This window comes from Theobroma cacao, chromosome 9 (assembly GCF_053813885.1).
Source record: "Theobroma cacao isolate CCN51 chromosome 9, ASM5381388v1, whole genome shotgun sequence".
NCBI lineage: Eukaryota > Viridiplantae > Streptophyta > Magnoliopsida > Malvales > Malvaceae > Theobroma > Theobroma cacao.
The window spans coordinates 2344145-2361111 of NC_142647.1; the positions used below are offsets into that span (position 1 = coordinate 2344145).

The 16967-nt window shown below is 36.6% G+C and overlaps 2 protein-coding genes across 2 annotated transcripts; both read left to right on the forward strand.

The window, feature by feature from the left end:
• Positions 1–470: 470 nt before the first annotated feature.
• LOC18587986 (Thioredoxin superfamily protein) lies at positions 471–3046 on the forward strand. The gene is made up of 10 exons (XM_007012088.3): positions 471–815; positions 904–948; positions 1044–1100; positions 1184–1253; positions 1397–1438; positions 1546–1619; positions 2002–2072; positions 2158–2243; positions 2355–2461; positions 2671–3046. The coding sequence occupies exons 1-10, from the start codon at positions 657–659 to the stop codon at positions 2731–2733; spliced, it is 774 nt and encodes a 257-aa protein (XP_007012150.2). The 5' UTR covers positions 471–656; the 3' UTR covers positions 2734–3046.
• A 4597-nt stretch (positions 3047–7643) lies between these two features.
• Positions 7644–14644, forward strand: HB-8 (homeobox-leucine zipper protein ATHB-8). The gene is made up of 19 exons (XM_018128333.2): positions 7644–8291; positions 8407–8629; positions 8800–8959; positions 9270–9370; positions 9502–9592; positions 10216–10311; positions 10401–10514; positions 10619–10702; positions 10794–10949; positions 11039–11113; positions 11297–11403; positions 11496–11688; positions 12001–12186; positions 12282–12362; positions 12503–12637; positions 12745–13070; positions 13199–13298; positions 13666–13815; positions 14328–14644. Exons 2-19 carry the CDS (start codon positions 8412–8414, stop codon positions 14472–14474), a joined length of 2520 nt encoding a protein of 839 aa, XP_017983822.2. The 5' UTR covers positions 7644–8291; positions 8407–8411; the 3' UTR covers positions 14475–14644.
• Positions 14645–16967: the final 2323 nt, after the last annotated feature.

The following is a 16967-nucleotide window of genomic DNA, read 5'->3' on the forward strand; positions in this document are numbered from 1 at the left end:
TCGCATCATCTATTTCATGATTATAAAAATCGTTTTGTAACCAGATTAGTGTGTCAAGTCATGTTGCGTGATTAAAATAGGTTTGTTGGCATTGAGTTTAATGAAAGCTTAATTTTTGTTAACATTTAAAATTTGTGTAACCTTAAATAAAAATTTAATTATTTATGAATAATTATTTTACAATTTAAAATTATATGTATTTTATATAAAATTATTAGTTAAAAATAAATATAAAATAAGTATTTATATCTAAATTGGGAACAACTTATGTCAAGCCCTAGCACATGATGTAAATATCGCAATCAATTTCATTAGTCATCGTGAAAAAAATTTAGACCCAAGAGCCTCAAGCCTGTTATGACTTTAAAAAGCCCATTTCTCTGTGTTTACAAATGTTTAGCCCAAGGATTGAAACCAATCTTTGAAATGGGGCCCATGGAAGATCAAAGGGTCCGAGTCCGACTCTTTTCCGGTTAGTTATTCGGGTCTGAAGATCCTTAACGTGAAATTGGCACACGGCGATGGAGGAAACAAATTTTCATTCAAACTGTAAATCGAAACAAAAATGGTGGAAGCAGATTTAATTGACCGGTGAAACCCTTAAACCCAAACCAGATCCACCCCCAAGAAAAAGCGAGAGCAGAAAAAAAAACAGAATGGAGAAGAAACAAAGCAACCCAAAGGAGTGGTTGAATCAAATGGTAGGAGAGCCGTATTATCTCACCCATTTCCTCGCTTTCTTCTCTTATTTCATCGTTCGTAGCTCTGCTTCTCGCGCCCTTTCTGCTCACATCACTCAGCTTCTCTTTTATCGGGTAATTAATCTTTCTCCCCTTACTCTTCTTCCTGCAAGCAAAACCTTTTGTTTTTCTGAACCTTCACAAATTGACATTTTTTGTGTAGGAAATTCAAGCTATTCTGGCATTTTTTATGCTGATTGCATACAAGGTAATCGGAGGAGCTCACTTTACTTTACTTTATAAAAAACCCAAAAACTTGCATTAAAGTAATGTACTGTTCGTTTTTCTCTGCTTTGCAAACAGATGGTAAGAGGAGAAACATGGGAGGCTTTTGTTGCTGATACATTGTTTTTTGGAAAGGTTAGCTTACCTATTTCATTTTCATATTTACGTGTCATTTTAATTATATATGGTTTGCAACTATATTTTTCCTTTCTTTCCAGATTTTTCTTGTTGCCCTTACTCTAATAATGGACTACCACTTGACTTTGTGGTACATAGTGGTGTTTTCAGGTATTATTTTTACTTTTATTGTTGCTTATCCTGCAATGGCAATTTTAAATACTTTGATATATGCAGAAAATGTTAGAACTTTTTATGATTCTGATGTAAATGCAGCTTTATGGTGATCGTGTGTTGTTTTTCTTTTCTTACAGTGATATATGTTTTAACACAGCAACCTCCTTACCAAGAACTAGGTATCTAAAGAATTTCGGTTTGGCTTTCCTTATAATTAGAAGAGTGACTTGCATTGTTTTTTTTAATAGGAATGCTTTTTTCTCTTGTTCCTAATTGAATTTTCTAGGTACTGCTAGTAAATTAACGCCATTGCAATTGGAAGCCTTGCTAACTGAAGGGAACACGTCAAGATTTTGGCTGGTTGGTTTGCAATTTTTCTTAGATTCTTAATATTTAAGAGCATGTAAATTGTAGTTGTGATTATTTCTTTACTGGCTGCAAGCCAGCATTTAAATTGAATCGAAGTGATATCATCTATGTTACTCATTTAATAATATTCTTGCACAATATAAAGGGAATGTTGGTATTATATATGAAGACAGAGATTGCACTGGTATTGATCTTTTATGCTTAAAGAAGTTGTTTACACAAGGAAGTTCTGCTTAGAGAAGTCAGTTTGTAGACTGAACTTCCTTTGAGGGTCCAAATATGGATACTCATCTCAATTTTCCAATGTTATTTTATTTAATGAACTTGAAACTTCATTTTTTTGGTGGGTGACAACCATGCATGCTTCGGGCAGGTAGAATTCCGTGCTTCATTTTCATCTGGTTGCAGACGTGCAAGTCGGTGCTTTCCTGAGCTGTCAATCACGTATGTTAGTTTTCAAAATCATTGATTCTACTTGGTTATTGCTGTTTTTAAGTTCTTATTAGTATTTGATGCTTCTTTTGGGCAGATATTCAAACAAAAATCTATCATTTGGAATAGTTGATCTTGGACTTTTTCCAAATGCTGCAGAAAAATTTGGAATATCTCCTGGTGGTGAGTTATATTAGTTATGAAGAGTACCCAATTAAGTTCTAGATCCATTGTCACTAATTTTTGAATATTTTTTTTGGTTAAGGGATTTATGTGGTAATCTTGTACTTGCAGGGAGCATGGGACAGCTTCCTACATATATATTATTTGAGAATGCTACGGAGGTCACACGCTTTCCTGAGTTTAATTTTGAAGCAAGGCCTACTCCTCCTATAACTAAGGTAATCTTCTTTATCTATACTTAGTTACAAGGTCCAAAGATATTGGCTGGATTTTCTATTGCAAGTGGTAGATGCGTGAATAAATGAATGAAATATGAAAATTCCAACATATGGCTACAGTTGGCCCAGTTTATTCTGCACTTATGTTTCTTATCAAGGTATCTTGATTTTGATTGCATCGTTCATATTTGGATTTATTTGTGTTGCAGAGGCTTCTTTCTCGCCATTTTGAGCTTGATCGGCATCTTCTTGAATATGTAAACGGAAAATAGCTGATTCATGTAGGCTACACGTATCATTTGCAGACTTGAACTTGTGATTCCTACTTTTTGAATGATTAGAGATGGTCTTACAGCTAAAGAGCACCAGGAACTATTGCAGCCACATAGGGAGTAGAGAATCAACCGAGCTTCCTGTATAACTACCAAATGGAGGTCAACATTCCTGTTTGTTCCACTTTTCCTCTCATGTAATTGATTGGTGGATTTTGTTATTGGCATTCTTTAAGTGTAAACGTCAAGAGTGGAATGTGAAAACATGTTTCGGTCTTTGGAATAAGCCTGTGAAAACGTGCTTCATGCTGAATGTTCTGTGTTCCAGCAATTCTTTTCTCATTTTCTTTTTAAATGGATAAGCCCTGAAGAAATTGAAGCCCCAATTCTAACATTAGCCGCTACATGGACTGACGATAATTCTTCATCCATGTTTAACTTTTTGGCCCTGAAGAAATTCAAGCAACTCATGTCAACTTCTGGGGCTTCTAGGCCTATTCATGGGTTCTAAAGTGAGCATCACGGCCCATATTAGATTCCTCATTTCAATCGTTTTTGCAGTTGCCCTTGCTCTTACATTTTTGGTTTGAGGCTGATAGTATAAGTACACACTAATCATCGGATTAGCGCGTTAATTCACTTCACTAATCACAGATTGGGCCCACTAGCTTGGGTACAGTTAATAAATAAATAAATAAGGAGATTTGCATCTCGCAAAGTGCCGCCGCCGAATATTCTCCTTTTTCAATGGAAAAAAGAAAAGAGAGTAAAAAATAGTAAAAATTAAAAAAAAAAAAAACATGAAAGAGAGGTAATGGCAGTACCAAATCATTATCAACCAGCTGGGCCAGGAGTGGGCCAAATCCTCTATTTCCGCGCCGCTGTGTGGGCCCCTCCATTTCCTTGTCGGCCCACGCTCAGGCCGTCCCACTCGGCTCTCACTTTTTCTCACTCCCCTCCCCACCTCCCCCATTTTTACCTGTGCTTGGCGTGGCGTGCCCTTCCCTTCTGCCCCGGGCTTTGCTTCTTCTCAAAGTTTTAAGCTTATTATACTACTCCTGAGCTGCTTCTAAGTACACTACTCCCATATGGAAATAGCAAAAGATCAAATTAAAAAATCATCTAAATTTTGCTGCCACCTGCTTGGGTGCGTGACTCACATGATTTCCAACATCCTCTAAATCCCATTTTTTTTATTCACCCAAAACATTGCTCTATCAATTCTTATTAACAATATGCATCGGACTATCAATCTACTCATACTTTAATTACACGCTTCCTCTTCTTCACTTCTCACTTATTTTATCAACATACCTATATTAATACGTAATACTCATTATTAATTACAATATCATTTATAAATTATAAATCATAAAGTTATCAAATTCAAATCTTACTATTTTTATGAGATAGACACATTTCATTCCATTGTTAAGCTGGGTCACGTTTTATTTTATTTGGGGGGTAACTCTTTGTAATCTTTGTTACAGATTTTGAAGACGGTGGAGGGCAGGGGGCAGGGAGACATGGGGAGGTGGTGTCACAGTAAAGAAGAAGAAGGGAAGGGAAGTGTGTGAACAAAGTCCGTTACGTTGACGAAACACAAAGTCACGCTTCCCTAACCGGCGATAGAGAGAGAATGCCTCGTTTTTTAGGCGCCCAACTCTGACACGCCGAAAGATGGCGACACGCGTACTGTTTTTAGTGGTCCCCGTTCCTCCGCCCACTCAGCCATGCTCCTCTCCTTGTGCACATACAGCTTAGTGGTCCCCTTTTTTTTTTTTTACACTTGTGGGGAAAAAACAAAAATTACCCCAAACAAGTGATTTAACGCCTTGGGGTGGGGGGGGCACAAAAAGCTTGATTAGTAGTTCAAAATGTTTGGCTTAATTAACGAGGAAAATGATTGATTTTAGATTAGATATATACATATGATTATTTAAGTTTGATATATGTTAGTACTACTTAAATAGATTAAACTTCAATATACAAATTGGCATAAGATAAATGATCTTTATTCTTACAAGTTACGCTACAAATCTATAATATTTTGAATTCAATAATTTTTTAAAAAAACACATATTAAAAATATTTTCTAAAATATGTACTATGATTTTTTTTTCAAAATTTAAAGTTATTTTGTTGATAAATTTCAAATAAAAACAAAAATTATATGACGTCTATTACCTAAATATTAATATCAAGTTTTTGTAGACATTGAATATCGATTTGCATAAACTTATCTGTTTAATCATTAACTTTTTTATAATTATGTTGAATTTGTCACATTTCCAATTGAGATTTTATGTTTGTTAAATTTATATACTATATATGGCATGTATATTAATGTTTGATCTTTATACAACACTATTTAAATTGGAGTTTAAAAAGTTAAAAAGTTGGATCTGTAATTCTTTACTTAAAAGTTGAACTCTATTTTTAGAAAGATAATAAACTGAGGTGAAAACATCAACAAAGTCAATGCAAGAGCGTGGATTGCTCTCGTTTCGCAGCGCGTGAGGCAAAGCCATATGATATTTTTAAGGTGAAAAAAAGGGGTTAAATAAGTTGTGAAAAAAAGGCAAAGAAAAAAAAAATATGGTACACCTGGGTGGCTGGTAAGGAGCACGTTGTAAAGCGAAGGGGGAGAGTCCTTCACGCGTGCGGGGGCCACACACACGATGGGTCCCCCAAGTGTGGACCACAGCCCCGGATATAGTCAGCTGGCGTCAACCTCACGTTACAATCACTCGTGGCACACCTGTCGAATTCCCATTCGTTGCTCCAAAATTTCAAAATAAAAAAAAAGCATTTAAAAATTTGAGCGCAATCTTCTTAGTGGCACCGTTTTCTATGGAACAAGCGCGAGTGGCGGGGTCTGTTAGAACTTTTACTAGCCCCCCCTCCCCTTCCCCCTTTTTGCTTTTTTTAACAGCCGTTGACATATTGTAACAAAATGGGTTAAACAATTAAATAACTCACCACTAAACAACACGAAATAACCTTTTGTGTTAAGCCATCCATGTCCTATTCCACCTTAGATTAAAAAGACTTGGTACAACACTAATGGGGCGCATTAAGGCTTTTAGGACTAATACTAACAAACCTATAAAAAAATTTAGGATTAATTAAATTAATCAAAAAAATTTTAAAAATAAAGACGCGTAATTTAATCTATCTTTGATAGAGGATTAAAGTCTAAGTAAGTATGCGGGGTGGTCGAAAAATCAAACACCACTTAGGTTGGTCTGCCATTGCTTGGTTTTTAAACCAATTGCTTAAGTGACAGCAAATTAAGGTTTAGATTTTTCTTTGGTTTGCTGTATAACTCATGTTTGAGGGGAGACGCGGAAGGATAAGGGGGAGTTTTGAAATGGTGATTGTTGAGATGACCTTTCATTGACTTAGGCAAAATCCTCTTTTCTTGAGTGGCATTGACTCGTTTACTCTTTTGAGAGAGACAGTTCCACAGAAAAAGGTGTATTCCCTTGCCAAGTCTTTAAGTGATTAGCTCTCAAGATGTGTTATAATGAGACTTGGCAAAGTATACCAACTTTTTTTGTTTGATTGGAAACATTTGGTCTACGATTCTATCCTTTTTTTTTTGTTGCTTAGGTATAATTTCACTTTTACTGATCAAGATTTATCGTTTCTTAATTTAAGGTATATTCATTATTTGATATATAAAATAATAATTTTGATTTAAAATTTTACTATTTAACATATCAAATGTAAAGTTTGAATGATGGGATTTTAATTTATTTCAAATATTAATGTAAGTAATGTATAAAGAACAACATAACAAAAACTTTTGAAACTATGGAAATGACAAAGAAAGAAGAAAAAAAAAAAACAAAGTATACTTCACATTTACCTTGTAGTCGGAGTCGGTACGCCATTGAAAGCCAATAAAATAGACTTGTTCTTTCTACATTCAAACATAAAAAAAAGTCATTAATCACGTCAAATCGGGATACAATTCCATTCCTTAAGGTGCTGATGGGGGTTTTTGACCAGCAACATACATATTCATATCAATAAGAAATACAGAAACTATATTGAATTCTTAATTTCTCCTTGTCCTATTGTTTGACCAAGCCCTTTCCTCGTACTAGCCACTTGGTTGGAAGCTTGGGAAAGAAAGAATTCCAAGCCTAAACATTTTACTACATTCATTTTACCCTTTTAGTAGTTATATTTTTCCTTGTTTATTTTTGGGTACCTAATATAATTGCATACCAGTAGTAGCTAGGGGAATTAATGATGAATGAAATATGGCTATAAATTATAGCGTTGAAAACAAGGTTGGGGGCAATCTTTTGGCTAGCATCCAAGGAAAAAGATTGAGGCATATATTTGATTATGTCACAAAGTAAGGGAGTTAAAATGATGATGATGAGAGAGGAAAGGTGGTGATATGTTATCAGAAATGGAGGCCGCATGCAAACACCTTCATAATTTTTGTCCTCTTTACTCACACCCCATGCAATCCTTCTTTTTTCTTTTCCTCTATGTTTTTTTTTTTTTCAAAATCTTCACTTATTACTTATAATCTTAATGAATTGGATATTAAAAATTTAGATTTGAATATTCTCGTTTTATATGTATAAGAAATGATATTATAATCTCAAAAATTAAGAAAATTTTGGGCCGACCAGTTGTTTAATTTATGAGCATGGGAGAGTGTGTATGGTTATTGCATTTGGTTTGAATTAATTCCTTCATTGAAGTAAAACTTGATGTAAAAAAAGAATGGCATTAGGGTAAGATGGAGGGCAGTTCCGTCTTAGAAGAAGATTGGGAAGAGCACGCGCTGAAACTGAGAGTGTGGATTCTATAAAGTCCATCCTCTAATGCAGAGAGAGAGAGAGAGAGAGAAAGAGAGGGCTTTTTTAAGTTTGAAAGAGGGAAAGGAAAACCAAAGACAGCATAGGAGAGTGCAAGAAAAGAAAGCAGCTTATGCTTATCGCAGCAGAAGGAACAGGAAAAACCAAAGCCAAAGCTACAAAAGTAAAAAAGAGAGGAGGGAGAGGGGGAGAAGTAAGATTATGATGTGAAAACAAAACAAAGTCTGATATTCTGTCTGGTATTAAGGGGTCTCTCCTTCCTTTTAACGCCACCCCATCATCACCCCTTTCGCAACCAAATCCCAATATCAAATCAATCTTCCTTTCTCTCTCTCCCTGCTTGTCTGTCTTTTTTTCTTTTCCTTAAACAACCATCTTTCATAATATAACACCACACCCAGAGAGAGAGAGAGAGAGAGAGAAATAGAAACCTTCTCTTTCGTCCTTCTTTCCTTGTTTGAGTGTTCATCATCAACAGCAACAACAGCTGTTTTTGAACATGTTCCGAAGGTTTCGCCAAATGAAGCTCTTCATTCATTTCTAGAGTGTGCGCCCCCAGCGAAAACACAAAAGCTAAAAACCCAAAGCAAATTCAGAGTTTGCTAGAGAAGGAGACGACTTTTTTTTTTTTTTTGTTCTTGGAGAATTTGGAATGGATTTTTGAGGTCTCGCCGGTGATCCGTTCGTGTCCCAAAGTTCCCGAAGAGAACGGTAAGCAATCTTCATTACTTCTTTTTACTACCATGTTTTTACGTGCTTTTGAAATGAATCATTCGTTTTTTGTTTTGTTTGTTTCTAAAAAGTTGTTGTTGTTTCGATGGGATAGAAGTGATGATGGCGGTGACCTCATCCTGCAAAGAGGGGAACAAGATAGCAATGGATAATGGCAAGTATGTGAGGTACACGCCCGAGCAAGTCGACGCTTTAGAACGCCTCTACCATGAATGTCCTAAGCCCAGCTCCATGCGTCGCCAACAGCTCATTCGTGAGTGCCCCATTCTCGCCAACATCGAGCCCAAACAGATCAAAGTTTGGTTCCAAAATCGTAGGTAAGTAACCTACCTTCATACTAAATTGTGTCGAAACTTTTGATATTTTCATCTTTCAAACATATAGTGCGGCCAGCGATATCTGCATACGTCTACTAAGTTTTACTGGTTTTATTAAATATAGCGGTGTAGTAACTTTGGGATTTTTTGAATTTGTTTCTTCGTCACAGATGTAGAGAAAAACAACGGAAAGAGGCGTCACGCCTCCAAGCTGTGAACAGGAAGTTGACAGCTATGAATAAACTGTTAATGGAGGAGAATGATAGGTTACAGAAACAAGTCTCACAGCTAGTTTATGAAAACAGCTATTTCCGCCAACAGACTCAAAATGTAAGTCCTTGATCTTCCCTTTGATGTAGAAGAGATTAATCTACAAATTAAATTATTAAGCTCATCGTAATTCTTTAGACATTAAAATTTCCTTCTTTTGTAGTTTCTAATTAATAAGCTTGTGTTAAGTTAAACTGATCAGCCTTTGTCCTCAATGCATAAGACAACAACCCTTAACATAATTTGAACCCGTTCCTTGTACTTGAAATAGCTCAAGTCTAAAAGGAAACAACGTCAAATATTTGATTTGCTTTGAATAAGTAGTGTTATTATCGAAATTGGAGTTTTTAATGTTTGATTGTTGTTGCAGGCGACCCTAGCCACCACAGATACAAGCTGCGAATCAGTGGTGACGAGTGGTCAACACCATTTGACTCCTCAGCATCCTCCAAGGGATGCCAGCCCTGCAGGGTTAGTGGGAATTTTTCGCTGTTTCACTCCCATTGTTGTGTCCCTTTCTCATTCCTCGTTTCTCTATAAAATTAAACCATTGGTTTTTGCTGTATATGCTTATGCGCCTTGTGCTTTTGTATTCTTTCTAGACTTTTGTCCATTGCAGAGGAAACTTTAACAGAGTTTCTTTCAAAGGCCACTGGAACTGCTGTGGAGTGGGTCCAAATGCCTGGGATGAAGGTTACTTCTCTCTCTCTCTCTCTCTCTCTACTGTCATTATTCTTTTATTCTTTGCTGCTCCTATTAAACTATACTCCATTAGTCCTTGTCATTTTCGAGAATATCTAATATAAAGTACAAAATCTTGCTAATCTTCCTGGCAACATCAAATACCATATATGTGTTATGTCAATATCTTGGACAACCCCACTATCCCACCTTCTCTATTGGATAATATTTCCCTCTTTCTCATTACTATTTTCTAATTTTTAATCAATTCCTATAAATTCATGACAACCCATTAGTTTCAAAAGATCTCTCCTGGAAAACTTAATCCCTTGCTTATTAATAATTAATCAGTTAACCGTAAAGATGAAAAAGCAGAACCAAGGGGGGTAATTGCAATATAGTACTCCCTTATGAAACGTCATCCAGACATGGCTTTGTCTTATTATCAAACTCTTAATAGTTTCCTGTTTTTCCTTTTATGGAACAACAGAACTTTAATTAAATGATAATCCAATATCAACAAGCTAAATTAATTAACAAAAGAACATCTTTGAGACTTTTTTTTTTAATGAATAGTAGTCCTGAATACCTTCCGTTTTTACAATTACATACTAATAACTTTCTTATCTGTGCAGCCTGGTCCGGATTCCATTGGAATCGTTGCTATTTCTCATGGTTGCACTGGAGTGGCAGCACGTGCATGCGGCCTTGTGGGACTAGATCCTACAAGAGTAAGTTCGTTTTTGCTTTCTGCTGAGAGCGCATTACTTGGTTTAAATTTCGTGAAGAATAAGCTGATGATTTTTTATTTCTCATGCAGGTCGCTGAAATCCTTAAAGATCGGCCTTCATGGTTCCGTGATTGCCGAGCTGTGGATGTTATGAACGTGTTGTCCACTGGAAATGGTGGGACCATTGAACTGCTTTATATGCAGGTAGGCTCCCATTTTTCTTCCTTTTAATTTGCCACTAAAGTCTGGAATTTTAATGGTGCAATTTCTCATAGTTAAAGTTTCAAAATTTGGTTGCCTTCTTCTAGCTTTACGCGCCAACAACGTTGGCACCAGCTCGTGACTTCTGGTTGCTGCGCTACACGTCTGTTTTGGAGGATGGTAGTCTTGTGGTATGTTTACTACGCAGCTTTTGCAATTTGTTTGCCTTAGTGTTGTCAGAAAGTTTCAGCTGTCTGATTGTTATCATGATATGCTTCTTAGGTATGTGAAAGATCACTTAACAACACTCAGAATGGTCCAAGCATACCGCCAGCAGCAAATTTTGTGAGAGCAGAAATGCTTCCTAGTGGTTATCTGATTAGACCTTGTGAAGGGGGTGGATCCATCATTCACATAGTTGATCACATGGATTTGGAGGTATGTGAATCACCTTGCTTCCATTGTGAAACATAGACATTTTGTCTGCATTGGGCAACAGTTTTAATGTTCCAATTGCTTATATGTAGCCTTGGAGTGTTCCTGAAGTGTTGCGCCCCCTTTATGAGTCGTCAACTTTACTTGCTCAGAAGACAACAATGGCGGTAAAACTATTCTTTTCATCTTAACTTTGAGTTAGTATATCTTTCTGCTTTTAGAGAACCTTATTTTTTTTCTTTGCCATGAAAAATGCAAAAATTTGAAGAAAACAACTAGTATGTTGTGCCAAGAATAATTGAATAAGATTTAGGTGACTAAACTAAGACATTAACTTGTATATTGTGCAGGCTTTGCGTCATTTGAGGCAGATATCTCAAGAAATATCTCAGCCAAATGTTACTGGTTGGGGGCGAAGACCTGCAGCTCTTCGTGCACTTAGTCAGAAATTGAGCAAGTATGTTCATCCAACTCTTCTCAATTCACATTGTTTGTGCAATAGTAGATTGATTCTTGATAGGTGGCAATCTGACACATTCTATTCTCCAGAGGCTTTAATGAGGCTGTTAATGGATTTACTGATGAAGGATGGTCAATGTTGGAAAGTGATGGTGTTGATGATGTTACCCTCCTTGTGAACTCATCTCCTGGCAAGATGATGGGCATAAACCTTTCCTATAGTAATGGATTTCCTTCAATGGGCAATGCGGTTCTATGTGCCAAAGCATCCATGTTATTGCAGGTGAGTTTCTAATTGTGTTGCAAGTATGTCAATCACAGCAGAAGATGTAGGGATATGAAACAAAGCAAAACTGGGTTTTTAAAGTTGAATATAACCAGACATAGTTGAAGTTTACCAAAAAAATAGTGGTTTGAGAAAGATGAAAAATAATCATGTAGTCTTGGGCTCTTGGATCTTTGTTGGGTGAGCTGCACTGAGCATAGAACTCTTGCAGTGCTCGGAACTGACCTTATAGATTATTCAGCTTTTCATCTATGAATCCTGTCAAACATGTTTCATATTGTTTAAACCTCTGCTTCATTCTATTTGTAGAATGTGCCTCCAGCAATACTTCTTAGATTCTTGCGAGAACATCGATCAGAGTGGGCAGACAGTGGTATTGATGCTTACTCTGCTGCTGCTGTCAAAGCTGGTCCCTGTAGCTTGCCAGTGTCTCGAGGCGGAAGTTTTGGGGGTCAGGTCATTCTTCCACTGGCTCACACGATTGAGCATGAAGAGGTAAGTAACATGATAGTGAATTTTGGCACTTACATTATAGTCCTAAGCTTCAATTAAAAAGTATCCTAAAAATTGCTATCACTCTTTTGTTATAGTTCATGGAGGTCATCAAGCTTGAAAATATGGGCCACTATCGTGACGACATGATCATGCCTGGTGATATCTTCCTATTGCAGGTACTTAAGCTTTCACCAATCATCCCCTAAAAATCCAAAAAAAAAAAAAAAAACTGATGTAATCTTTAGTTTGCTCATTAAACTCTTCAATTGTTTTTTATTGTTGATTTATGCTTTTTCTTGTTGTATGAATCTCTCAGCTTTGTAGTGGTGTTGATGAGAATGCGGTTGGCACCTGTGCTGAACTCATCTTTGCTCCCATTGATGCCTCATTCTCTGACGATGCACCTATAATTCCTTCTGGTTTCCGCATCATCCCCCTTGATTCTGGAATGGTATGTGTTTATCATGTATGATATTATATAAGATTATATCTTTCGTTGGCCTTTTTTTGCTTTGTTTTAATTTTTATTGAAGCTAATTGAATTTAAATCTAATGTAGGATGCCTCTAGTCCAAATCGTACACTTGACCTTGCCTCTACTCTTGAAGTTGGAGCTGCCGGAAACAGAGCAACTGGTGATCATTCTGGTCGTTGTGGGAGCACAAAATCTGTGATGACAATAGCATTCCAATTTGTGTATGAGATCCACCTTCAAGAAAATGTGGCAACCATGGCTCGACAGTATGTCCGTAGTATTATTGCCTCTGTTCAAAGGGTAGCATTGGCACTATCTCCCTCCCGCTTTGGCTCTCTTGCTGATTTTCGGACACCTCCTGGTACTCCTGAAGCACAGACACTAGGTCGTTGGATTTGTGACAGTTATAGGTGTGTCCTTTTTTATTCATTTTTATCCCATTCCCCAGAACTCTGGACCTAATTTTTAGTTGTTAATATGAGTATGCCATTTTGTATTTATGTTTACCAATATTTCTTGATTGTTGATCTTTTTACAGGTGCTATCTGGGGGTAGAGCTGCTAAAAAATGAAGGAAGTGAATCCATTCTAAAAATGCTTTGGCATCATACAGATGCAGTTCTGTGCTGCTCTTTGAAGGTATTTATATAAAAGTTTGATTGTTTTTTCTCCTAAGCGAATCATGGTCCTTTGGAATCAAGTTATATGTTAGCTTTATAAGCCACATCCCGGGACGAGTCCCAAGATATTCTGGAAATTGTTCTTCTTGGTAACACATTATAGTTTTCATCCTCTTCCTAGCTGCTTATGTGCTTTTACTTAGCTATAATTGCAGAAAGAATACTTAGTAATGACTGGAAAGAATTGTTAATTAGACTGTTGATGCCAGTTTGCTTTCCTGTAAAAGCTTTCTTTACCCTTCTCTTTTACTGTTTCTTTATTGTCTCCTCATCTTACTGCTAACACCTAGCATTATAAAGTATAACCTACTTGGTAATATATGCAGGCACTGCCAGTTTTTACATTTGCCAATCAAGCAGGACTTGACATGCTTGAAACAACCTTGGTAGCACTTCAGGACATAAGTTTGGAAAAGATTTTTGATGAGAATGGACGAAAGGCCCTGTTTGCAGAGTTCCCACAAGTAATGCAGCAGGTATAATATTCTTTGAAATGAATGACATATTGGCACAAAAAAAAATATGTAGATAAATAGAAAAGATGAAGAAAATCTGAAATCTTCATCACCATGAGGAAACATCTGGTTATTAACTTATTATTCAGTCTTACAACTACAATGCATATGTGATATAACACAAGTGGTGATTCACTTCTTACATTAAGGTCCTATTGTATTTGGAAATTATGCTAATGTGAGTCCATTAGCTTATATCAGTCTCAACCACAATTACCAGCTAGAGCTAAGGTGCACTGGAATGGGATGTTAAATGGGAAATTGAATTATAAGCAAGAGACATTCTGCATGATTGGTTACCTGCAAAAGAACTATTTTAATTGTCAGCTTGCACTTTGCTTGCGCTAGATTTGATTATATGGATGAAAAGAATTGTCACCGACTCAAAAGTTTTATCTTTAAATCGATAGCTGTTCATTTGAGATATATAGTTGATTATTGTTTCCCCTCTGTTCTGGTTTCTGGTGGAGCAGGGTTTTATGTGCCTTCAAGGTGGTATCTGCTTGTCAAGCATGGGGAGGCCAGTCTCCTATGAGAGAGCAGTTGCTTGGAAAGTGGTAAATGATGAAGAAAATGCTCACTGTATCTGCTTCATGTTCATCAACTGGTCTTTTGTATGAAAATTTGAACAGAAGATAGGATATATAGATCAAAAGTAGATTAGAAGAAGCTCCTTTTTCTTTTTTAGTCTTTTTAGTATGGAGAAACCTTTAAGTGATATGATACTGTTACAAGGATGTTGCACCAAATGGTATCTGGGGCCTCGATTTTGGTTACCCCATTTTTTGTATTTGCTTCATGCTTAATTGATTGATCAGTATCGTTGCCCCCCTCTTTATGCTCCCTTTTCCATGTTTCCTTCTTTGTTCTGAAAAGTTGATCATGGCCTCCTCTTTGCTCGTTTTAATATTAAGATGTCACATCACTGTTTGTATGTCTATATGCCTATACATGATTAGGGACCTTTAATAAGCTTCACATTGTAGAATTTCCTGTCTCATTTTGCCCTTTGTTTTATTGGATGGTTTGCTTTCTCCATCCAATCATGGTTGAACGCGGATCCCTAGAAATGGACTGTGACCCCTCTTCAATAATGCTTCTGGTCTTTTTCTTCCTTCTGCTACATCTCTTGAACTGTTGCAGAAAAAGTCAAGAGCCTATGACACTACCACTCTTGTAATGCAAAAAGACCTAACTCAACCTTTTGATTTTCTCCCCTCAAATCCAATGCCTGTTATTAATCTATCTTGCTTACTCAGACATTTCATTAACTTGATTTAATGGAAAGAAAAAGGGTTAAAAAGGATAGTAAGAATAAGGAAAAGACCCAACGGGTGCCAGTGATGGATTTAGTGTATTAAGGTTTATTCTTAGGTTCTACTAAGCACATCCCCATTAAGAATCTCACCTGATATGAAGACAATGCAAGTGTTGACACATATATGTCATTCTCCTGTGAAAAAGCTTTACAAAAGAGCAAGAAGTTGAGCATCTAACATGGGTATCTAGGCATGGATCCCATGATATTACTCAACCCATTTTTTTATACCTTAAATGGCAAATACGTCTGTCAAATCTGATATAGCTGATAAACAAAGCTTCTTGAAATGTGTAACCAGATAAGGAATCATCAACCCCACCATGATGAAGCTGTCCAACTTCTTTTGATCCTTTCGCTTCAGATTCAATACTGGGCATGACCCTTTATCCCTTTTTCCTTTCTCTTCCCCAATGTGGAGCAGCACCATGTTATAGGATTGGAAGACAAGAACATGTCATCTCCCAAGTCCCAACTCATAATGTGCTTTGCTAAAGACTTCCACTAAAATAATATGATTATCAAATGTTCCATATCCTTCCATTCCTTAGACTTGTTTCCAAAAACGAACCTAGCAAGTGGTCCAAGTACACTTGATCATTAGAGATATTTTATCCATGCTTATTGACCAATTCACTTTCTTTTGATCCTTTCCACAAAGAATTAGCCTATTTAAAGACTGAAGAATGATGCAGTCTTATCATCTGTATATTCTTCCCCTTTATGTTTGAATCATTGGTCTAAATTTCCTTCACATCTTCAGTCAATGTCAATCCTTGTAAACTGTTAGTGAATTAATGAATTGGGAAGTTGTCAGTTATCACTCTCATCTTCATCCACTAATGATTTCAGGATTATTCCGTTCTTTGAACAAAATTTAAACCTTACATCTATGAAGTACCTCTCTTACCTACTCCATTAAATACCCATCTTTCAAAACCAATCAAAGCCAATTTTCTTAATATCAGGAAAATCCCGTCATTTCTTGCATTGATATTACACTATGTTCACTTGTTTTATGTTATAGCTTCAATAATTGGTTAACAATGACATGGATACTCAATGCTGGAATTGTCCTTTAGAGCTATGGGAAAAGTTGGTGACCAACCCGGCCATTCTAAATTATGGAGTTATGTGGCCCAGCATTTGACTGTTTCCCCCACACATGGCCCCTGACGTACCTTCTGTCTTGGTGCAGAAATTGCAAATCCATTATGAACCCAAAGTTAGTAGACAACCCAAATGCTTAACATTTCACTTATGAAGAAAAAGAAACATCAAATTAATTGTTAATTTATACTCTATGGTCCCTAACTAATTCCAGCAAGTTGCAGCCTGCAAACTTCGACTAGTATTAGCATGAAACTTGAAACTCAGAGAGGAGCATTGCAGGCTAACCACCTTTGCAGTTTGCCCCCCCTCCTACACTCTAAACACATGGTTGGCAGTAATACACAGTACTAGGTTCATACACAGCCATCTGGTGTACACCAAAAACAAGGTGCAACCAACCCATGTACCAAACCTCAGAAATCGAAACACAGCAGAGCTTGTTGCACACCTGCAACCTGCAAGTTGCCAACAATTTTTTTGACTAGTATCAGATAAGATAGTAACATAAACTTAAAATGAATGGAAAAACGGATCTTGGTCTCGATAAATCTCACTTGACAAGTGTTGTTTTTCATTGTTATGAATATAGATGAAACTAAAAGTGAAGATATCAATGTATTGACTTGATATGATAAAAGGTTGGATTATAGAGTAAGTGGCCGGATGTAAGTTGACATCTAGT

What these genes read in the sequence shown, in the direction of transcription:
- LOC18587986 (XM_007012088.3), top strand. Translation starts at nt 657, where the DNA reads ATGGAGAAGAAACAAAGCAACCCAAAGGAGTGGTTGAATCAAATGGTA. An exon ending in ATACATTGTTTTTTGGAAAG is followed by an intron (nt 1,101 to 1,183) that starts GTTAGCTTACCT and finishes CTTTCTTTCCAG; the next exon opens with ATTTTTCTTGTTGCCCTTAC. An exon ending in ACACGTCAAGATTTTGGCTG is followed by an intron (nt 1,620 to 2,001) that starts GTTGGTTTGCAA and finishes TGCTTCGGGCAG; the next exon opens with GTAGAATTCCGTGCTTCATT.
- HB-8 (XM_018128333.2), top strand. Translation starts at nt 8,412, where the DNA reads ATGATGGCGGTGACCTCATCCTGCAAAGAGGGGAACAAGATAGCAATG. An exon ending in TGGGACTAGATCCTACAAGA is followed by an intron (nt 10,312 to 10,400) that starts GTAAGTTCGTTT and finishes TTTCTCATGCAG; the next exon opens with GTCGCTGAAATCCTTAAAGA. An exon ending in TGGATTTGTGACAGTTATAG is followed by an intron (nt 13,071 to 13,198) that starts GTGTGTCCTTTT and finishes ATCTTTTTACAG; the next exon opens with GTGCTATCTGGGGGTAGAGC.